Source organism: Tursiops truncatus, chromosome 9, assembly GCF_011762595.2.
Source record: "Tursiops truncatus isolate mTurTru1 chromosome 9, mTurTru1.mat.Y, whole genome shotgun sequence".
Classification (NCBI taxonomy): domain Eukaryota; kingdom Metazoa; phylum Chordata; class Mammalia; order Artiodactyla; family Delphinidae; genus Tursiops; species Tursiops truncatus.
Genome location: NC_047042.1, coordinates 51,318,725 through 51,343,088, shown reverse-complemented (window position 1 = coordinate 51,343,088; position 24,364 = coordinate 51,318,725). Strand labels below are relative to the sequence as shown.

Here is a 24,364-nt window from a genome sequence, read left to right as displayed (position 1 = left end):
ATATGAACAAAATAAAGTGAGAGAGTGGCATGGACATATATACACTACCAAATGTGAAACCGATAGCTAGTGGGAAGCAGCCGCGTAGCACAGGGAGATCAGCTCTCGGTGCTTTGTGACCACCTAGAGGGGTGGGGTAGGGAGGGTGGGAGGGAGACACAAGAGGGAGGGGATGTGGGGATATATGTATATGTATAGCTGATTCACTTTGTTATACAGCAGAAACTAGCACACCATTGTAAAGCAATGATACTCCAATAAAGATGTTAAAAAAAAGAAAAAAGAATAAACATTGTTTTCAACTTTTACTATCTCTACCTTTTAGCCTTTTCATATGCTCCATTCAAGTTTGGAGATGAAATCAAGATTGGGACAGATTTTAAACATGTATTCAAGCATTAAAGTGTTGACGAACATAATGACTTTCTCTAGCTGTGTTAGCTGCTTCCATGGTGGCGCATCAGTTAAAATGCCCATCTGATTTAGTTCAGCTGTTTTTGTTTGTTTGTTTGTTTGTTTTAAGGCAACTTATCCAACTTTTAATGATTCAGAAATAATCCCAGTTGCAGTCAGATGGTAAAATATGTGACAGAGTTCAAGAACCACCTTAGGGCGCTAGCAGTAGAGACCTTAAGCTTCCTGTTTTAGGGATAGCAATTTTAGTGTCAGCCCTAAGTGAGTATAAGCAGAATGATTTTGAGGAATTTTTCATATTGAGGTTTAAGCTAGTGTAGCTTTTAAACTGTGGCCTTTCGGGGTATTTCCTGGAATCAAAATTGGCATGCTTTCTAGGATAACAAATCAGCATGTTTAGTGATATTAAAGTTTCAGTGGAGAGGTTGAGTTTAATTTCTTTTTTTTCCCAGATATGTGTCACAAAGATGTCTACACGGAACTGCCCGGGAATGGACTCAGTGATCAAACCCCTGGACACAATTCCTGAGGATAAAAAAGTCAGGGTTCAGAGGACACAGAGCACTTTTGACCCATTTGAGAAACCAACTAATCAAGTTAAGAGGGTGCATTCTGAGAACAATGCTTGCATTAACTTTAAGGCCTCCTCCACTGGCAAAGAGTCTCCTAAAGTTCGGCGGCACTCCAGCCCCAGCTCGGTAAGTGCAGTCTTGGTCACTTATCAGTGGGTGAACAGAAAAAGTGTCCCTCTTTTTTTTTTTTTTGCGGTACGCGGGCTTCTCACTGCTGTGGCCTCTCCCATTGTGGAGCACAGGCTCCGGACGCGCAGGCTCAGCGGCCATGGCTCACGGGCCCAGCCGCTCCGCAGCACGTGGGATCTTCCCGGATCGGGGCGCGAACCCGTGTCCCCTGCATCGGCAGGCAGACTCTCAACCACTGCGCCACCAGGGAAGCCCAAAAGTGTCCCTCTTATAATAGCGGCATGCTGTGCAGGAAGACAGCAGGTGGCTTTATCAGTACATTATTATGCATTGTCTCCTTAGGTGGTTTAATGTTTTTGGAAGAAAGAGCGCAGGCACGCGCAAGTGCCAACTATATACAGACTCTTTATTCATAAGCACCCAACAAGCAAATGAGAAATGATTCAACTTATTTTGGGAAAGATTATTTTCTTTCTAGTTGTTTCTAGTTAGAGGAATTTATAATTAAAAATCCTTTGCTATTTTGAACGCCTGGAGAGGATGTTTGAACTTCACTGTGTTTGCGGGCAGTAAGGGTCGTTTTGAATTTGGCAGATTCACAAAGAATTTCATTCCAGGGCACATGTTAGAATGTGTTCACTTGTCTTACTCCAGTTTGTTCTCATTGTCAATAGTCTACAAATTACGAGCTAGACATTGAAACTGATCTTAAAGAGAAATCCTTTTCATCACAGTGAAATTTTCTACGCCCAAACTATATCAAAGCAAGTCTTGCCTTTGGACCCAAGGAGGTATAAAGTTCTGAGGTGATTGCTGCTTTTTGACTGTAGAAGTTTTACTGAAACTCATATTTCCAAGACTGGCCTGCATTTAACATTGTAAAAAAAAAAACTTATGATCTTTTGAAATTAAGTAATTTTCTAATTTAACCCACACTTAAGAACTTCTTGACATAGATGGTCTAAGAGATTAAAGGGTAAGTGAAGAAAGCTAAGAGAATTTTGATTCTGTCATCTTGCTAAGAAACATATTCCAGTTCACAAATTTTAAATATTAAATTCCATGAGGGCCGAAACAGAGCAAGAGATGTCAGCTGCTAGGAGAATATTGACAGTTTAATTCAGTTTAATTAAAGTGTATGATACCTCACAAATCTTGTGTCACATTTTTTTGTTAATGAATCGAAAATAAATTTGTTAATGCAACATTTATGAGGAGAATTGATTATCTTGGCTTTCCTCAAATTGGCCCCTGTAATCTTGTCTATGATTGCAAGGTAGTGTCCATTTAGGTCACAGATACAGCACTAACTCCTGGGAGAACTTTTAGATTTAGTATCATTTAGAAGAAATGAAAAGAATCATTGAAGAATAATTAAGCTTCTGTAATGGAAAGAGAATTACATACATTTTACTATATAGTTATCTTAATATTATTATATGTCAGTCTACGTGATATATAGAAATTGGCACTTGAGATATTGCAACGAAGCATACTTATACTAAAAAATTATTCACTGTTTATATGAAAATCAAATTTAGCTAGTTATCCTGTATTGTATCTGCAATCCTAGTTATTATCCAGTGGTACATTATTTCTTTTGTTACTCAAATTGTTCCTGCTTTGGTCACTGGGAGCTCTTTTAGCTTGGCCCCTGTGTCCTTTAGAGATGTCTTCATCCCTTTGTTTTTTGAACACTTTCTTACTTTCTTGTCCTACAAGTTGCTCTTGACTTACACTGTGTTTTTCCAGCCCCAGACCTCGAATCAGCCATTTCTCCAAAGATCCCTGTCTCCTTTGATTGAAGAGTGGTATTTAGAAACTAAGACTGGGTGCTGGGTGTTCTTACTGCTACTGGGGGTCATCAAGTCAGTGTGTACATCATAGTATGAATAATAACAGTGGGATTTTTAATATTTAATAAGGAGTTAATTAAAATACTTGTCAAAGAAAGCTGAGACTTGTCTGATGCGTTCTGTATTTCTCTCTGTATTTATTCATTTATTTTATACTGGAGTATAGGTGATTGTTAACAATGTGTCAGTGTCAGGTGTACAGCAGAGTGATTCAGTTATATATATACATGTATCTATTCTTTTTCAAATTCTTTTCCCATTTAGATTGTCAGATAATATTGAGCAGAGTTCCCTGTGCTATACAGTAGGTCCTTGTTGGTTATCCATTTTAAATATAGCAGTGTGTACACGTCAGATAGGAGAGGACTCAGGGAGCATGGCAGTGGCGTAGGGTTAGAAACCCCTTCATATAATTAGAGAGAGCAAATAGTGCAGTAAAACCAAAACCAATGGATAACATCAACAACAAATATAGGTGACGAGGTTTCTCCATGAACCTCAAACTAGGAGTGAGGGGAACAAACCATGAACAATTTTAAGAACCATGTGGTATCAGAAAGTGAGAGGGAGGAAGCTCAGGGAAGGCCAGGGGACTAGGGCCTACTCTCAGATCCAGGAAACCCCAAAATTGCCATCAGGTACGTACTGGTGGCTCATTGGGCCATTCTTAGGACAGCAACAGCACCTGGGTGGGGACTTGGATGGCACCTGTGAGTGCATGAGTGCACAGAGACCATGGGGTGTCTGCTGGTCTTCCTCCTGTGACTTCCCTAGAACATCAGATTGAAGCACCTTTTCAGGACAAAGCCCTGCACTGAGTAGAAAGTGCTGGAGTAGACTTCTGTGCAGGGAAGGTTCAGTAAGGCAAAAGGGAAAGAGAAAGTCCAGAAAGAAGTGTTGAAGTGAAACAAATGGGGAAAGCTTAGTGTGTGTGAGATTGTCATTTTTTTCTTTTTCAATTCATGGAACAGAGAAAAGAATTTCATTCCATAAAGCTAGAAAAGCTATATTGGCCATATGCCTCTCAAATTACTGAAAAATTCATTTTACTGAAAAATAACCAATAGAAAAATTATTGGTTGAATCCCATACAAAACTATGAAAAAAAGAGAGAGAGAGTAACGAGTAGCATACCATCTCTACAGATAATGAAAGTAAGCTAGAGGGGGGCAAAATTGTCGTTATTGCAGATTTATGATGATATATCTAGAAAAACAAAAAGAATCAGTGGAAATACTACAAACAGTGAGAGAAGTTAGCCAAATTGCAGGTTATAACATTAATATACAAAACCCAATAGATACCATTATAAAAACAAATAAGAATTAGTGTTGAAAACTGGCAAATAAATCAAATAACTAAGCATTTATTTTCAGTGATTTCTATATGAAATTCACCTCATGGTAATCTAGTCATTGATGAAGGGAAATTTCTCTTTTAGGAGTAATCCCACTAATAAATCAAGAAAGAATAATAGATTTAGGAATCACCATTTGGCAACCCCTGAAGAATTAATACATCTAGGCAAAGATTATCAATACCTGCTAACATCCTCAAAAGAGGGACATCAGAGGTTATGATGTCCTCATGGGAGTATGCAATAACCACCAATAGAATTAAGCCTGAATCTGAACAAGTCTCTAGATGTAACTACCTGAGTTACAGGGTACAAAGGAACACATCGAGATGGGATTTTCTCTGCTCTATTCCTATCCCCAAGTATGTTTACCCTACTTTTTGGCTTTAATTTGTATACAGTATTTACAATCTTAAGATGATGTAAATACTGTTCTTAGTGAGATCACATAGTGTACTATGATTAACTTTCTTTCCTTGCAAAAATTTTTGATTTTCCTAGTTATAATTGCCTCTTCTTTTCATTTGTTCATAATTAATACAGTTAATTAATAGAATTTTAATCACAAATTGAGGCCTCAAACTATTTGATAAAACTAGAAAACTCCTCTGAAATAAATCAGAATCAGATAATCTGTCAGTTTTTCTTCCCCCTGAAATTTTCCTTGTGGTTCTCCATTGTCCTAATCCAATCTGGACTGGTTGATCTCCAAATTGCTGTCAGGAGACGTCCCTTCATTCCTCCAAAGCTGATGGACCAATCTAGTTTTGAGGATAGGTAAGCCTAGCTGCAGTTTGTTTCCTGAGATGATCAAGATGGGGCTCAATGCCTTTTTTATGCTTCATTTTTTTGTTCAGTCTTACTGTTCATCCTGGTTTTCATTATGCTTGATGTCCTAATTCTGAGCCTCTCAAGTTCAACCTCTTCAGAGAATAAACCTCTGCTGGGATCAGGGATAGGCAGACACCTGACTGGGAGAGTCTAGGGGAAAGGACCTGTTCCTTAAATCCACTCTAACTTATCATTTTGGTTTTAGCCCCTCCTTAAAGTTCAACTTCCAATTCTTGAGTGTTTCTGGGATTCTGAAGTATGAATTGACTTAGTTCTTACTGGTTTCTACCTTTAGTCATCATCCTTGTCAGTGACCTCCTGTCCATTTGTTTCCCATCTCAAAATTTTTGTTTGTATCTTGTTTTCAGTCTTCTCCTTATTCATTTTATTTGCCCTTCTGAGTTATAACTTAGTACTGTCATTTTAGTACAGATTGGTAAGGGGGAGAGATAAATACTTGTATTCAAGCCACCATGTTGAACTGGAAATGTCCACTGTTTCTCTCCTATCATATTAACTTCCTTTAGATCCTCTTTCCTGAGAGTTTCTTATTGGGTTTACCCTTTTCTGATCCAATCTGGGATGTCTGTCTTGTATATCAGGGCGCTTATATTATTTTGTGTGGAAAGTGCTTTGCTTCTTTTCATTTTGGGAACTTTTGCTTCCATTCAGTATGCCCTGGAAAAAGGTCTTTGCTCTTTCCTGATGAAGCTGGAAATAGTTTCTTTTTCTCTTTTAGCACGATGCTACAGTATTCTGTTTTATTCTGAGTCCTTTCTGTCTACTGCCTTTTTGTTCTCTCCCCTATTGCAGTGACGGGGGAGGGGGGGATTTTATTATACTCTTTTTCATGGAAAGACTATTTTCCTTTCGATTCCTCATTGGGCTGAAAATGGACGTGGTTACACTTCTTGTGCAACACCATTTTACATCCTGTCCAGCAGTGTATGGGTTTGATCATTTCATACTCAGTGGCATGAGAGTTTTATGACATAGGTTTTGTTATTTTTAAAGATTTTTTAAAGGCTGATAAGCATCAAAGGAAACCCTTTACCTAAGGGCAACCAGGATTAATGTTATAGCTTTATTTTATTGTTATTTCTTTGAAAGTATTAGTTATCTTGAATAGGCTCCAAGAGTACAGTTGAGAAGGAAGGAGAAGATGAGTAGCAGTGTGGCAATCCGGCCCCTGTTTTGGTGAGGAACTCAAGGTAGTCACTCTTGTTTCTTGGAATGCTGTGGTAGGAACTACTGTACAATATCACATCTTCCCAACTGTGTGTACATCTCTCTGCTGTTCACATACTGGTCGTGTCTATGTGAGGAGTCATGCCTCAAATCAAGGAATCAAGAGTGCCTTGGCCTCAGTGACCATCACAATCATCTGGACTTCCTGATTTTGTCCAGACGGTGGCACTTCAAAATTCAGGCAGAATGTAAAGAATGTGATTTTATTTAAATTGGTATATTTCAAGAGGTGTTTGACAGATCCTATTTGTTTCAGATGATTTTTGAGTGCCTACTCTTCCTGGGCCTAGTCCCTGGGTCATAATTAGCACTGTCACTGACAGGACAGGCTTTTGCTCCCCTTTTCCTACCATCTCCTCCGACTCAGCTGTGCCCTTCAACAGCGAGAACTATGGGCAGTGCTGTAGGAGAGTCTCGCCTGTCTTGCTGGCCCAATTTAGAAGGGATTTCATTGAGCTGTGCTTCAAGAGACCATATTTTCAGAAATTCAGGTTTAGATTAAGGTCCTCTATACATTCTGTAAATTTCTCCAAATTTACCTCTCTTCCTTACCAAAAAAAAATCTTCCTTACCAAAAAAAAATGCATCCCATGACAGTCAGGCTCAATTTGGAGAGAGAGGAGGATGGTGCGGACTTGAAAATGAGAGGCCCGCTTCAGTCCTCAGATGCTCATTCTTGGGGATCTCATTTTGGCATTGCTTCCTTCTTGTGGGGACTAGCCGCTTGTCAGGTTGTTGGCATGTGTGGTGGTTGGGTCTCTCCCTCTGTCTAGATCTAGATCTATTTTGTAACCAAGTTATCCATCAACTATGAATTATCTCGGTGTGGCTGTGTCTAAAAGGGTTAGAAATGCAGGATGATAGAGCCTGTTGTGAAGATCAAAGGCAGAAGAAAAATTAGCCCAGGAAGGTTTGACTTCAAAAATCCTTGTTGTTTGATGAGGTCAGATAGTTCTGACTGAATCCTTCCCACCTTACCCTCACACCCACTCTCACAATTATTAGTATAATGTGATAGAGAAGTGGTTCTTACTTGTGGTTTTCCTACAATTCAGGGGGTCATCAACAATCTTAAGTAAGGGGTTATGTATGAAGGTTAAAGTAAATTTTCAATGAATTCAGTGTAAAACTGTTGACATTCTTGTAACCATATCATGGTATCATTATAGTGAACACTGAGGTATACTCATGCAGTTTATAAAAATTGACTAAAAAACCCCATCCTTGTTTCTAGGAGTGGGGTTTCAGTGGACGATAGACAAGCATGACTTAATAACTCCTCCATTTGGGTGGGAGTTAGGTCTCCATGGAAAGCGTCTGCCAATGTAGTAGTGGTAAAGAAAATATGTTCTCAATTCCAATCAACTTGGCTTGAATTGTAACTCTGCCATTAGCTGTAGGATCTTAGATGAGTAACTTTACTTCTCCAGTCTTAAATTCTTCATGTTCAAATAGGAACACTAATAGAACCAACCTTAGGGTGGTGTTATAGGGATTAAACTTAGGTGATGTATTTAAAGTGATAAACTCAAAGCATGGAACACAGTAAACACTTGATATTAGCTGGTTGTTTCTGTTGATTGCACAAACAATGAATTGGAGCACGCCAGGAGCATCTCCTTCAGGGCAGGGTGACAAACACCATTCAGCTGGAATATTATCTTGGCTTTTTCATTATCCATGCCAATGTTCCCCTCCACTGGTCCAGACAATTGACAGTTCTCTGTACCTTTATTCTGTTAAAAAAATGTATTAACATTATCTCATTAAATTCTACATCTTCTTGCAGTTAGTGTCTGTTAATAATTGCTGATTAGCCCTCTGTATTTCCATTTCTCTAAAGTGCTGTCTCAAACCTGCAGTCTAAGTAGGGAAGTGGTAAGCAGAGAATAGTGGCTCCATAAATCTGTTTCCCATCCATGCATGCACCTGACATCAAAGAGCCAAAGATAATGTTAGGGTTGACTACCTATTGGCTTGATCTAGCATCTTTAGTTAAATGTGATGATTTAATAAAGTTGCAAGAAAAAAGAAAGGCAAACCAAAGGCCTGCACTTCAATTATCAAACAAAATAGGACCTCTCCTTCTGAATTATTCTTAGTCATTTGATTGGAAGGATTTTATTATTGGCCTCTTTAAACACTTGGCATTTAGCTTCCTTATTTATATGCATAATAATTACAGATCAGAACATTTCTGTGTATTTAAAATAGGAGGTGAACTTTACAAGAATCTAACTCTTAAAGCGCAGACTATCTCATAGACATGTCCTGTTCCATAGACCCATTCTTTCATTGACTAGAATAACTTTCAGAGAGGCATTACATGTGTGTGATTCTTCTTATTTTACAGATCTGTAACTTACAGTATATTTCCACAGTGTGTACATATCAGTTTCAAAGGCAGATCACATTGACTGTTTTTCCACTAAATGAGACAAAATATTAATTTTCTGCCATCACATTGTTAATAGGATGTACTTTAACGATGGCAGTTAATACCTCCAAATCATTCAGTTAGATGCCATTAGCATCTCTTTATTTTTCTAGTGGATAAATGGGATATATTCTAAAAAAGAGTATTATCCTTGCTTTTCTAATTTCCTCAATTCAGTTTCTTCAGGTAGTAATTTTAGTATGGTCTAAGTCTTAAAATGATTACATAAGCTTATATAAGGCAGTTTACGAAGAGTAAAATATATCATTTTTAGAAAATTATTTGTGCCTTTCTAGGAAGAGAAAATAATAACTTCCTAATCTATTACCAATTTTGTGTGATTGTGTCTTGTCCTTGCTGTAAATACGCATTAGCAGTTTATCTTCTAATAAGACTAAACAGGTCATTTTCTGCTGCTGCTTTTTTTCTTTAATTTAGATTGAATTTATTCTTAAAGGAGCACAAAAGCAAACATACAGACTTCTCATTATGATTTTAAATAATTTAGAATGGAACTGTGAACACAATATTTTCCCCATTGAAGATCATTTTATACTGAAGTTTAATATAGGTTTAAAAATTTCTATTTAAAACTTGGGCTCAGGAGGGTGATGGTAAAGTGCGACATTCACAAGCTGTTTCTTGGTGATGAAAAATGCATGAGAACGTAACCCACACAGGACTAGTCAGGCTCTTTTGAATGTAGTTTTCCATTAAGTTTTACTTGATTCAACTCAACACATGGTTGGTACTTCACAAGTTTCTTGAAGAAAAGAATAGGTAGTCCATTGTCTATTAATTCCTTCCTACAGTGTCCCTTGTTGTTCTTTTTCTAGCTGCAGTTAAATGTCTAAAATCATAATGCTTTCAACCTTTCTTCTCTTCTAGTATGTGCACATTTATTTAAATTTTATTTTATGTATTGATTTAGCTGCATCCCATGGGTCTTAAAATGTCATGTCCTCAGTGCCACATATTTATTTATGAATTTTCAATTTTGATTTTCTTTTTAACCCATATGGCTAGACTATTTAGTTTTCCTTTTATTCTTAATTTTTAATTTATTGCATTGTGTTCAGAAAAAGTAACTTGAAATGTTTCTTCAGTTTTGAATATTGAGGTTTTTTTGGTGGCCTAATCTATGGCCATTTTTTGTGAATGTTTAATGTGTACTTGAAAAGAATATATATTAATATACGTATTAGGTTAAAATATTAATTCTATTCAAGCCCATATATCTCACTTATCGGTCATTTGCTTGCTCTGTTGATGTCTGAGTGATGTATGCCTGTCTCCCATTATCACTGTGGATTTGACAATTTCTCATTTTATTGCTACCAGCATTTGTTTCATACACCACAAAACTATGTTGTTTGGCTCATACTAGTTTGTGATTATTAAATTTCTTGGTGGATTTTAATGGGCTGTACTAATTTAATCTATTTGCTGTTTTGTAAATTCTGTCTTCTCTGCCATCAGTATTGCTATAATGCGTGATTTCGCAAAAATACTTTTTTTTGCTATATTTTCCCTTTTATTTTCAGATTTACTCTTTTGTCTTAATTTTTTTTTTGTCTCTTCTCAATAGCGCATTGCTAGATTTTCTTTGTCTTTCCAATCTGAGAACTTTATATTAATAGAGAAATTTTAAAATTTATATTTATTGTAAGCATTGATATATTTGGACTTAACTTCCTTATTTTGTGATTTTCTACTTTATATGCTTTCTTACTGAGTATGCCCCTTCTCTAACTCTCCCATCCCTTACCATCTTCCCCCTTCTTCCTTGCACTTTTCCATTCTTTCCTTCCTTAATTTGTTTGGGATTTGTACATCATATTTATTCTAGTAATTACCTTTTAAGTGTTAAGAAATACACTAAAATTTATGAATGTGGAGTTAATCAGTATCTGCAGTCTGTCCTTAACAATCCAATAAATCCCAACATGCTTTTATTCTCTTTTTCTACTGTTATTTGCCTTCCTGCACTTCACCCATCACTCCAACTATATCTTATATTGAGATAAAATGGAATTTTATACCTATTTTCTTCCTGTAGGTGGTAAAACTGCAACGTTCCCATCCCAAATGAGGAACTATCTTGAGTATTAGTAATCCAAAACCATTTTCCCTTTTCATTTTAAAAGTATTGCTTAGTTGTCTTTTTTTCAGCCATTGTTGTGTATAAAAATATTATGCTTGTTGAATACTTTTTCTGTTTAGATGTAACCTCTCCCTAGAGCTTTCTGGGAAAATTCTGTTCAACCATTGAACTTTTTCCTTTTTCAGCTATGTACGTTCTTTTAGTCACTGACCATACATGTTTTATTTCGCTGATGAAATATTTAATCTCTAAATCTCTGTTTCTTTTCAAAGGATGTAATATCTTCTTAAGTCTCTAAGATACTGGCTATTGGGCTTCCCTGGTGGCACAGTGGTTGAGAGTCCACCTGCCAATGCAGGGTACACGGGTTTGTGCCCCGGTCCAGGAAGATCCCACATGCCGTGGAGCGGCTGGACCCATGAGCCATGGCCGCTGAGCCTGCGCGTCCGGAGCCTGTGCTCCACAATGGGAGAGGCCACAACAGTGAGAGGCCCACGTACCGCAAAAAAAAAAAAAAAATACTGGTTATTTTTATTCAAAGTTATTATTACTTTTGCAGTGTCAACTCTCTTACCAGGGTTTAACTCATTTGCCCATTGAATTTTAAAATTAATTAATTAATTAATTTTGGCTGCGTTGGGTCTTCATTGCTGAGCACTGGCTTTCTCTAGTTGCAGCGACCAGGAGCTGCTCTTAGTTGCTGTGTGCAGGCTTCTCATTGTGGTGGCTTCGCGTGTTGTGGAGCATGGGCTCTAGTCGCACAGGCTTCAGTAGTTGTGGTGCACGGGCTTGGTAGTTGTGGCTCGTGGGCTCTAGAGCACATGCTCAGTTGTCGTGGCTCACGAGCTTAGTTGCTCGGCGGCATGTGGGGTCCTCCCGGACCAGGGCTCAAACTTGTGTCCCCTGCATCGGCAGGCAGATTCTTAATGACTGCGCCACCAGGGAAGTCCCTGAATTTTTTTTTTTTTTAATAGAGTATGGTTGCTTTACAATGTTGTGTTAGACTCCACTGCACAACAAAATGAATCAGCCATACACATAAAGATATCCCCTCCCTTTTGGACCTCCCTCCCATTTAGGTTACCACAGTGTGCTAGGTGAGTTCCCTGTGCTATACAGCATGTTTCCATCAGTTGTCCATTTTATACATAGTGTCAATAATGTATATGTGTCAATCCCAGCCTCCCAATGCCTCCCACCCCACCCTTTCCCCCCTTGGTATATACATTTACATATACATATACATTTGTTCTCTACGTCTCTGTCTCTTTGCTTTGCAACTTAGATCATCTATAACATTTTTCTACATTCCACATGTACGCGTTATCATATAATATTTGCTTTTCTCTTTCTGACTTACTTCACTCTGTATGACACTCTCTAGGTCCATCCACGTCTCACAAATGACCCAGTTTCATGGCCTTTGTTTTTTAGAGTTAGGATATACCTGATATCTTTATTTATTTATTTTTTAAAGATCTTTATTGGAGTATAATTACTTTACAGTGGTGTGTTAGTTTCTGCTGTATAACAAAGTGAATCACGTATACATATATATATATATATCTCCCCATATCTCCTCCCTCTTGTGTCTCTCTCCCACTCTCCCTATCCAACCCCTCTAGGTGGACACAACGCACTGAGCTGATCTCCCTGTGCTATGCGGCTGCTTCCCATTAGCTATCTAGTTTATATTTGGTAGTGTATATGTGTCCATGCGTCTCACATGTGTCCATGTGTCTCACTTCATCCCATCTTAGACTTCCCCCTACCCGTGTCCTCAAGTCCATTCTCTAAGTCTGCATTTTTATTCCTGTCCTGCCCCAAGGTTCTTCAGAACCATTTTTTTCTTTTTTTAGATTCCATATATATGTGTTAGTGTATGGTAGTTGTTTTACTCTTTCTGACTTGACTTCACTCTATATGACAGTCTCCAGCTCCATCCAACTCACTACAAATAACTCAATTTCATTTCTTTTTATGGCTGAGTAATATTCCATTGTATATATGTGCCACATCTTCTTTATCCATTCATCTGTCGATGGACACTTAGGTTGCTTCCATGTCTTGGCTATTGTAAACAGAGCTGCAAAGAACATTGTGGCACATGACTCTTTTTGAATTATAGTTTCCTTAGGGTATATACCCAGTAGTGGGATTGCTGCGTGATATGGTAGTTCTATTTTTAGTTTTTTTAAGTGTTTTTTTTTTTTTTTTTTTTTTTTTGCGGTACCCGGGCCTCTCACTGCTGTGGCCTCTCCCGTTGCGGAGCACAGGCTCCGGATGCGCAGGCTCAGCGGCCATGGCTCACGGGCCCAGCCGCTCCACGGCATGTGGGATCTTCCCGGACTGGGGCACGAACCCGTATCCCCTGCATTGGCAGGCGGACTCTCAACCACTGCACCACCAGGGAAGCCCTATTTTTAGTTTTTTAAGGAATCTCCATACTGTTTTCCATAGTGGCTGTATCAATTTACATTCCCACCAACAGTGCAAGAGGGTTGCCTTTTCTCCACACCCTCTCCAACATTTTTTGTTTGTAGATTTTTTGATGATGGCCATTCAGATCGGTGTGAGGTGATACCTCACTGTATTTTTGATTTGCATTTCTCTAATTGTTAGTGATGTTGAGCATCCTTTCATGTGTTTGTTGGCAATCTGTATATCTTCTTTGGAGAAATGTCTACTTAGGTCTTCTGCCCATTTTTGGATTGGGTTGTTTCTTGTTTTGATATTGAGCTGCATGAACTGCTTGTATATTTTGGAGTTTAATCCTTTGTCAGTTGCTTCGTTTGCAAATGTTTTCTCCCATTCTGAGAGTTGTCTTTTCGTCTTGTTTATGGTTTCCTTTGCTGTGAAAAACCTTTTAAGTTTCATCAGGTCCCATGTGTTTGTTTTTGTTTTTATTTCCATTTCTCTAGGAAGTGGGTCAAAAAGGATCTTGCTGTGATTGATGTCATAGAGTGTTCTGCCTATGTTTTCCTCTAAGAGTTTGATGGTGTCTGGCCTTACATTTAGGTCTTTAATCCATTTTGAGTTTATTTTTGTGTATGGTGTTAGCGAGTGTTCTAATTTCATTCTTTTACATGTAGCTGTCCAGTTTTCCCAGCACCACTTATTGAAGAGGCTGTCTTTTCTCCATTGTATATTCTTCCCTCCGTTATCAAAAATAAGGTGACCATATCTGTGTGGGTTTATCTCTAGGCTTTCTATCCTGTTCCAGTGATCTATATTTCTGTTTTTGTGCCAGTAGCATACTGTCTTGATTATTGTAGCTTTGTCGTATAGTCTGAAGTCCGGGAGCCTGATTCCTCCAGCTCCGTTTTGCTTTCTCAAGATTGCTTTGGTTATTCGGGGTCCTTTGTGTTTCCATACAAATTGTGAAAATTTTTGTTCTAGTTCTGTGAAAAATGCCATTGGTAGTTTGATAGGGATTGCATTGAATGTGTAGATTGCTTTGGGTAGTATAGTCATTTTCACAGTGTTGCTTCTTCCAGTGCAAAAACATGGTGTATCTCTCCATCTGTTTGTATCATCTTTAATTTCTTTATCAGTGTCTTATAGTTTTCTGCATACAGGTCTTTTGTCTCCTTAGGTAGGTTTATTCCTAGGTATTTTATTCTTTTTGTTGCAATGGTAAATGGGAGTGTTTCCTTAATTTCTCTTTCAGATTTTTCATCACTAGTGTACAGGAGTGCAAGAGATTTCTGTACATTAATTTTGTATCCTGCTACTTTACCAAATTCATTGATTAACTCTCGTAGTTTTCTGGTGGCATCTTTAGGATTCTCTCTGTATAGTATCATGTCATCTGCAAACAGTGACAGTTTTACTTCTTCTTTTCTGATTTGGATTCCTTTTATTTCCTTTCTTCTCTGACTGCTGTGGCTAAAACTTCCAACACTATGTTGAATAATAGTGGTGAGAGTGAGCAACCTTGTTTTGTTCCTGATCTTAGTGGAAATGGTTTCAGTTTTTCACCATTGAGAACGATGTTGGCTGTGGATGTGTCATATGTGGCCTTTATTATGTTGAGGTAGGTTACCTCTGTGCCTACTTTCTGGAAGGTTTTTATCATAAATGGGTGTTGAATTTTGTCAAAAGCTACATTTTGGAAGTGTTTGAGAAGGATAGGTGTAAGCTCTTCTCTAAGTGTTTGATAGAATTTGCCTGTAAAGCCATCTGGTCCTGGGCTTTTTTTGTTTGAAGATTTTAAATCACAGTTTCAATTTTAGTGCTTGTGATTGGTCTGTTTATATTTTGTATTTTTTCCTGGTTTAGTTTCGGAAGGTTGTGCTTTTCTAAGAATTTGTCCATTTCTTCCAGGTTGTCCATTTTATTGGATATGGTTGCTTGTATTAATCTCTCATGATCCTTTGTATTTCTGCAGTGTCAGTTGTTACTTCTCTGTTTTCATTTCTAATTCTATTAATTAATTTATTTTATTTTTGCTGTGTTGGGTCTTCGTTTCTGTGTGAGGGCTTTCTCTAGGTGTGGCAAGCAGGAGCCACTCTTCATTGCAGTGCGCGGGCCTCTCAGTATCACGGCCTCTCGTTACGGAGCACAGGCTCCAGACGTGCAGGCTCAGTAGTTGCGGCTCATGGGCCTAGTTGCTCCGCGGCGTGTGGGATCTTCCCAGACCAGGTCTCAAACCCGTGTCCCCTGCATTAGCAGGCAGATTCTCAACCACTGCACCACCAGGGAAGCCCCTCTAATTCTATTGATTTGCGTCTTCTCCCTTTTTTTATTGATGAGTCTGGCTAATGGTTTATCAATTTTGTTTATATGCTTTTGTTTATTTGCTTTTAAGTTTCATTAGGTCCCATTTGTTTATTTTTGTTTTAATTTTCATTACTCCCGGAGGTTGGTCAAAAAAGGTGTTGCTGTGGTTTATGTCAAAAAGTGTTCTGCCTACTTTTTCCTCTAAGAGTCTTGTAGTGTCTGGTCTTACATTTAGGTCTTTAATCCATTTTGAGTTTATTTTTGTGAATGGTGTTAGGGAGTGTCCTAATTTCATTCTTTTACATGTAGCTGTCCAGTTTTCCCAGAACCACTCATTGAAGAGGCTGTCTTTGTCCATTGTATATTTTTGCCTCTTTTGTCATAGATTAGGTGACCATAGGTGCGAGGGTTTATCTCTTTGCCCATTGAATTTTATACTTTTCTTTCAAGTTGTTGGTGTTCCTGAAATGATTCGTGATTTTTGCTTGTGTACTCATTTTTGTATTTTAGAATTTCTATCAGCTAATTCTGTTTTCTGTAAATTGTCTCTAGTGATTGTGTGAGAGAGGCAGGGATTGTAGTTTGGGGATGGGATATGTCATCCTTTCTCTGGTATTGGCTACTTGAGTCCTTGCTCTGCCCTTCTAGCCTGAATACCTACATTCTCTGCTGTCTCCTCTTCACAAGTTCCTGCAGTTTGCTTGGGAGGACATCATGAGTTCTCCTGTGTTGATAAGTCTCATATTTACCTAGAGACTCCTGCTTCTTTTATCTGTACTAGTCTTCCCCTACATGTTAGGGCTTTAAATTCCCCCATTCTTTTCTCTGAAGTTTTCATTCTGATTACTTTTTATCTTTTAGAATTCCTCTAAATATCTGGTTAGATATTGACACTCTTTTGTTTCACATTCCTATTCCTAATTTATTATTTTTGAAAAATATCTTTTCATTCACTATGTGGCATTGGGCGGGGGGCGGGGGGACGAAGGTAAGCAGCATTGCTCAATTTGCCAAATAGAATCCTTATAAACCATGGGAGTCAGATGCATTGTGAGTATGTTGTGTTTTTTCGTAAGTGGTATAAGAGCTCAGGGTCAAGAATAGTGTACTATAAACTTTCTGCAAGGAGTTCTTTCCTTAAGTTTCTAAAATTGGTTTCTCACGGAGCATCATAAGCATTAGTAACTTTTTATAAATATAGTTATAACTGTGATTACATAATCCTTTAAAAATGTTATTAATTCCTTATACAATTATCATTTTTAATATGCTTTGATATTATCTTTTTATAGTGACATTAAAATAATAGGCAATTTGTCCTCATGGAGGACAATACTCCCTTTTTCTTGCTCTCTGGTGAACGTTGGGATGGGAGTTTAGCACAGCAAGAGTTATGAGACCACTCACTCTTAGCACTTCTGTGGTCATGATGGAATGTACAGTTTCTTAAGGAAGAGGGATTTTGTTGCAGCTTAAGGATTGGTGTATGTAAGCATAAGAGAGTTTCTTTTGTATTAATTAGTGTTATCTGAATATTTTGATTATTTGTTTGCATTACTGCTAAAAGGTAACAGAGGAGTAACTTTGTATGACTGAATTTTATAGTCATGATTTACGACAGGGGTCAGGTAAATATTTTCAGCTTTGTTGGCTATATGATCTCTGTTGCAAGTATAATTTTGTTGTAGCTTGAAAGTCATAAGACAATATGTAAATGAATGAGTGTGACTGTGTTCCAGTAAACTTCAGGACACTAAAACTTGTTTTTCATATAATTTTCACATGCTATGAAATTTTATTCTTTTTTAGATATCCCCCCATTAAAAAAATATAAAAACCTTTCTAAGTTTATGGGATATATGAACATCGGTAGTGGCTGGTTTCCAGCCCCTAATTTAGACTGTATAATAACATGGAAAATATTTATAATATATTGAGTTAATAAATAGCAGGTTACAAAACACTATCTGTAGTGTAGTCCCATTTATGTTAAAAAGCAATCATCAGTATACAGATAGCAGTAGAAGAAGAGCTATCAAAATACTAATTGTGGCTCCCTGTTGGTGATTAGATTATGGGTAAAGTTAAACTTCTATACTGTGTTCATTTGCATTTTCTGAGTTTTGTACCCTGAATATTTATGATGTTGTTTTTAAAAATAAACATTTTTGTATCAGAAAAAAGTTATTTAAAAACTGACAGAATCTACATTTTCAGCAAAATTGGGTTATTCATTGTTTTTTGGGTTTTTTTTTAAACATCTTTATTGGTGTATAATTGCTTTACAATGGTGTGTTAGTTTCTGCTTTATAACAAAGTGAGTCAGTTATACATATACATATGTTCCCATATCTCTTCCCTCTTGTGTCTCCCTCCCTCCCACCCTCCCTATCCCACCCCTCCAGGCGATCACAAAGCACCCACCTGATCTCCCTGTGCTATGCGGCTGCTTCCCACTAGCTATCTACCTTACATTTGGTAGTGTATATATGTCCATGCCTCTCTCTCGCTTTGTCACAGCTCACCCTTCCCCCTCCCCATATCCTCAAGTCCGTTCTCTAGTAGGACTGTGTCTTCATTCCTGTCTTACCCCTAGGTTCTTCATGACATTTTTTTTTCTTAAATTCCATATATATGTGTTAGCATACGGTATTTGTCTTTTTCTTTCTGACTTACTTCACTCTGTATGACAGACTCTAGGTCTATCCACCTCATTACAAATAGCTCAATTTCGTTTCTTTTTATGGCTGAGTAATATTCCATTGTATATATGTGCCACATCTTCTTTATGCATTCATCTGATGATGGACACTTAGGTTGTTTCCATCTCCGGGCTATTGTAAATAGAGCTGCAATGAACATTTTGGTACATGACTCTTTTTGAATTATGGTTTTCTCAGGGTATATGCCCAGTAGTGGGATTGCTGCGTCATATGGTAGTTCTATTTGTAGTTTTTGAAGGAACCTCCATACTGTTCTCTGTAGTGGCTGTACCAATTCACATTCCCACCAGCAGTGCAAGAGGGTTCCCTTTTCTCCACACCCTCTCCAGTATTTATTGTTTCTAGATTTTTTGATGATGGCCATTCTAACTGGTGTGAGATGATATCTCATTGTAGTTTTGATTTGCATTTCTCTAATGATTAATGATGTTGAGCATTCTTTCATGTGTTTGTTGGCAGTCTGTATATCTTCTTTGGAGAAATGTCTATTTAGGTCTTCTGCCCATTTTTGGATTGGGTTGTTTGTTTTTTTGTTATTGAACTGCATGAGCTGCTTATAAATTTTGGAGATTAATCCTTTGTCAGTTGCTTCATTTGCAAATAATTGTCTCCCATTCTGAGGGTTGTCTTTTTGTCTTATTTATGGTTTCCTTTGCTGTGCAAAAGCTTTGCAGTTTCATTAGGTCCCATTTGTTTATTTTTGTTTTTATTTCCATTTCTCTAGGAGGTGGGTCAAAAAGGATCTTGCTGTGATTTATGTCATAGAGTGTTCTGCCTATGTTTTCCTCTAAGAGTTTGATAGAGTCTGGCCTTACATTTAGGTCTTTAATCCATTTTGAGCTTATTTTTGTGTATGGTGTTAGGGAGTGATCTAACCTCATTCTTTTACATGTAGCTGTCCAGCTTTCCCAGCACCACTTATTGAAGAGGCTGTCCTTTCTCCACTGTACATTCTTGCCTCCTTGATCAAAGATAAGGTGACCATATGTGCGTGGGTTTATCTCTGGGCTTTCTATCCTGTTGCATTGATCTATCTTTCTGTTTTTGTGCCACCATACTGTCTTGATTACTGTAGCTTTGTAGTATACTCTGAAGTCAGGGAGCCTGATTCCTCCAGCTCCGTTTTTGTTCTCAAGATTCCTTTGGCTATTCGGGGTCTTTTGTGTTTCCATACAAATTGTGAGATTTTTTGTTCTAGTTCTGAGAAAAATGCCAGTGGTAGTTTGATAGGGATTGCATTGAATCTGTAGATTGCTTTGGGTAGTAGAGTCATTTTCACAATGTTGATTCTTCCAATCCAAGAACATGATATATCTCTCCATCTATTTGTATCATTTTTAATTTCTTTCATCAGTGTCTTATAATTTTCTGCATACAGGTCTTTTGTCTCCTTAGGTAGCTTTATTCCTAGTATCTTATTCTTTTTGTTGCAATGGTAAATGGGAGTGTTTTCTTGATTTCACTTTCAGATTTTTCATCATTAGTGTATAGGAATGCCAGAGATTTCTGTGCATTAATTTTGTATCCTGCTACTTTACCAAATTCAGTGATTAGCTCTAGTAGTTTTCTGGTAGCATCTTTAGGATTCTCTATGTATAGTATCATGTCATCTGCAAACAGTGACAGCTTTACGTCTTCTTTTCCAATTTGGATTCCTTTTATTTCCTTTTCTTCTCTGATTGCTGTGGCTAAAACTTCCAAAACTGTGTTGAATAAGAGTGGTGAGAGTGGGCAACCTTGTCTTGTTCCTGATCTTAGTGGAAATGCTTTCAGTTTTTCACCGTTGAGGACGATGTTGGCTGTGGCTTTGTCATATATTGCCTTTATTGTGTTGAGAAAAGTTCCCTCTATGCCTACTTTCTGCAGGGTTTTTATCATACATGGGTGTTGAATTTTGTCAAAAGCTTTCTCTGCATCTATTGAGATGATCCTATGGTTTTTCTCCTTCAATTTGTTAATGTGGTGTATCACATTGATTGATTTGCGTATATTGAAGAATCCTTGCATTCCCGGAATAAACCCTACTTGATCATGGTGTATGATCCTTTTAATGTGCTGTTGTATTCTGTTTGCTAGTACTTTTTTGAGGATTTTTGCATCTATGTTCGTTGGTGATATTGGCCTGTAGTTTTCTTTCTTTGTGACATCCTTGTCTGGTTTTGGTATCAAGGTGATGGTGACCTCGTAGAATGAATTTTGGAGTTTTCCTCCCTCTGCTATATTTTGGAAGAGTTTGAGAAGGATAGGTGTTAGTTCTTCTCTAAATGTTTGATAGAATTCGCCTGCGAAGCCATCTGGTCCTGAGCTTTTGTTTTTTGGAAGATTTTTAATCACAGTTTCAATTACAGTGCTTGTTGATTGGTCTGTTCATATTTTCTATTTCTTCCTGATTCAGTTTTGGCAGGTTGTGCATTTCTAAGAATTTGTCCACTTCTTCCAGGTTGTCCATTTTATTGGCATATAGTTGCTTGTAGTAATCTCTCATGATCTTTGGTATTTCTGCAGTGTCAGTTGTTACTTCTCCTTTTTCATTTCTAATTCTGTTGATTTGAGTCTTTTCCCTTTTTTTCTTGATGAGTCTGGCCAGTGGTTTATCTATTTTGTTTATCTTCTCAAAGAACCAGTTTTTAGTTTTATTGATCTTTGCTTTCGTTTCCTTCATTTCTTTTTCATATATTTCTGGTCTGATTTTTATGATTTCTTTCCTTCTGCTAACTTTGCGGGTTTTTTTGTTCTTCTTTCTCTAATTGCTTTAGGTGCAAGGTTAGGTTGTTTATTCAAGATGTTTCCTGTTTCTTAAGTTGGGCTTGTATTGCTGTAAACTTCCCTCGTAGAACTGTTTTTGTTGCATCCCATAGGTTTGGGGTTGTCATGTCTCCATTGTCATTTGTTTCTAGGTATTTTTTAATTTCCTCTTTGATTTCTTCAGTGATCACTTCGTTATTAGGTAGTGTATTGTTTAGCCTCCATGTGTTTGTATTTTGTACATATCTTTTTCTGTAATTGATATGTAGTCTCATAGCGTTGTGGGCGGAAAAGATACTTGATACAATTTCAATTTTCTTAAATTTACCAAGGCTTGATTTGTGACCCAAGATATGATCTATCCTGGAGAATGTTCCATTAGCACTTGAGAAAACTGTGTATTCTGTTGTTTTTGGATGGAATGTCCTATAAATATCAATTAAATCCATCTTGTTTAATGTAGCATTTAAAGCTTGTGTTTCCTTATTTATTTTCATTTTGGATGATCTGTCCATTGGTGAAAGTGGGGTGTTAAAGTCCCCTACTATGAATGTGTTACTGTCGACTTCCCCTTTTATGGCTGTTAGTATTTGCCTTATGTATTGAGGTGCTCCTATGTTGGGTGCATAAATATTTACAATTGTTACATCTTCTTCTTGGATCGATCCCTTGATCATTATGTAGTGTCCTTCTTTGTCTCTTCTAATAGTCTTTATTTTAAAGTCTATTTTTGTCTGATATGAAAATCGCTACTCTAGCTTTCTTTTGATTTCCATTTGCATGGAATGTCTTTTTCCATCCCGTTACCTTCAGTTAGTATGTGTCTCTAGGTCTGAAGTGGGTCTCTTGTAGACAGCATATATATGGGTCTTGTTTTTGTATCCATTCAGCCAGTCTGTGTCTTTTGGTGGGAGCATTTAGTCCATTTACATTTAAGGTAATTATCAATATGTATGTTCCTTTTCCCATTTTCTTAATTTGTTTTGGGTTCGTTATTGTAGGTGTTTTCCTTCTCTTGTGTTTCTTGCCTAGAGAAGTTCCTTTAGCATTTGTTGTAATGCTGGTTTGGTGGTGCTGAACTGTCTCAGCTTTTGCTTGTCTGCTTGTCTGTTAAGGTTTTAATTTCTCCATCAAATCTGAATGAGATCCTTGCTGGGTAGAGTAATCTTGGTTGCAGGTTTATCTCCTTCATTAATTTAAATATGTCCTGCCACTCCCTTCTGGCTTGCAGAGTTTCTGCTGAAAGATCAGCTGTTAACCCTATGGGGATTCCCTTGTGTGTTATTTGTTGTTTTTCCCTTGCTACTTTTAATATGCTTTCTTTGTATTTAATTTTTGACAGTTTGATTAATATGTGTCTTGGCGTATTTCTCCTTGGATTTATCCTGTATGGGACTTTCTGTGCTTCCTGGACTTGATTAACTATTTCCTTTCCCATATTAGGGAAGTTTTCAACTATAATCTCTTCAAATATTGTCTCAGTCCCTTTCTTTTTCTCTTCTTCTTCTGGAACCCCTATAATTCGAATGTTGGTGCGTTTGATGTTGTCCCAGAGGTCTCTGAGACTGTCCTCAGTTCTTTTCATTCTTTTTTCTTTATTCTGGTCTGCAGTAATTATTTCCAGTATTTTATCTTCCAAGTCACTTATCCGTTCTTCTGCCTCAGTTATTCTGCTATTGATCCCACCTAGAGTATTTTTCATTTAATTTATTGTGTTGTTCATTACTGTTTGTTTCATCTTTAGTTCTTCTAGGTCCTTGTTAAATGTTTCTTGCATTTTGTCTATTCTATTTCCAAGATTTTGGGTCATCTTTACTATCATTATTTTGAATTCTTTTTTAGGTAGACTCCCTATTTCCTCTTCATTTGTTAGGTCTGGTGGGTTTTTATCTTGCTCCTTCATCTACGGTGTGTTTTTCTGTCTTCCCATTTTTCTTATCTTACTGTGTTTGAGGTCTCCTTTTTGCAGGCTGCAGGTTCCTAGTTCCCTTTGTTTTTGGTGTCTGTCCCTAGTGGCTAAGGTTGGTTCAGTGGGTTGTGTAGGCTTTGTGGTGGAGGGGACTAGTGCCTGTGTTCTGGTGGATGAGGCTGGATCTTGTCTCTCTGGTGGGCAGGTCCACGTCTGGTGGTGTGTTTTGGGGTGTCTGTGGACTTATTATGATTTTAGGCAGCCTCTCTGCTAATGGGTGGGGTTGTGTTCCTGTTTTGCTAGTTGTTTGACATAGGGTGTCCAGCACTGTAGCTTGCTGGTCGTTGAGTGAAGCTGGGTTCTGGCGTTCAGATGGAGATCTCTGGGAGATTTTTGCTGTTTGATATTATGTGGAAATGGGAGGTTTCTTGTGGACCAGTGTCCTGAAGTTGGCTCTCCCACGTCAGAGGCACAGCACTGACTTCTGCCTGCAGCACCAAGAGCCTGTCATCCACGTGGCTCAGAATAAAAGGGAGAGAAAGTAGAGAGAAAGAATTAGTAGAAGTAGGAAGAAAGAAAGAAAGAAAGAAGGAAGGAAGGAAGGAAGAAAGAAGAAGGAAAGAAAGAAAGGAGGACGGGAGGGAGTGACGGTGGGAGGAAGGCAGGAAGGAAGGAAAAAAGAAAGAAAGAAGGAAGATAAAGTAAAATAAAGTAAAATATAATAGAGTTATTAAATTAAAAAATAATTATTAACAAAAAAATTTAAAAAAAATGGACGGATAGAATCTTGGGACAAATGGTGGAAGCAAAGCTATACAGACGAAATCTCACACAGAAGCATACACATACACACTGACAAAAAGAGGAAAAGGCGAAAAAAGCATAAATCTTGCTCTCAAAGTCCCCCTCCTCAATTTGGGATGATTTGTTGTCTAAAGGAGGGAAGGAAGGAAAGAAAGAAAGAAGATAAAGTAAAATAAAGTTATTAAAATTAATTATTAAGAAAAAAAACGGACGGGTAGAACCCTAGGACAAATGGTGGAAGCAAAGCTATACAGACAAAATCTCACACAGAAGCATACACATACACACTCAGGAAAATAGGAAAAGGAGAAAAAATAATTAATCTTGCTCTCGGAGTCCACCTGAATTTGGGATGATTCGTTGTCTATTCAGGTATTCCACAGATGCAGGGCACATTAAGTTGATTGTGGAGCTTTAATCCGCTGCTTCTGAGGCTGCTGGGAGAGATTTCCCTTTCTCTTCTTTGTTCGCACAGCTCCCAGGGGCTCATGTTTGGATTGGGCCCCGCCTCTG

The 24,364-nt window shown here is 37.8% G+C and overlaps 1 protein-coding gene across 5 annotated transcripts in view; it reads left to right on the top strand.

The window, feature by feature from the left end:
• CDK14 (cyclin dependent kinase 14) overlaps positions 1-24,364 on the top strand; it is a 618,912-nt gene that overhangs the window by 178,352 nt on the left and 416,196 nt on the right. For 4 of the 5 annotated variants that reach the window (XM_073809735.1, XM_073809734.1, XM_033863082.2 and 1 more), the window contains one exon: positions 867-1,112. The exons of the other annotated variant lie outside the window; for it this stretch is intronic. In XM_073809735.1, the coding sequence (XP_073665836.1) occupies positions 882-1,112 (231 nt within the window). In that variant the 5' untranslated portion in view covers positions 867-881. The remainder of the gene's footprint in view (positions 1-866; positions 1,113-24,364) is intronic. 5 annotated transcript variants of the gene reach the window in all.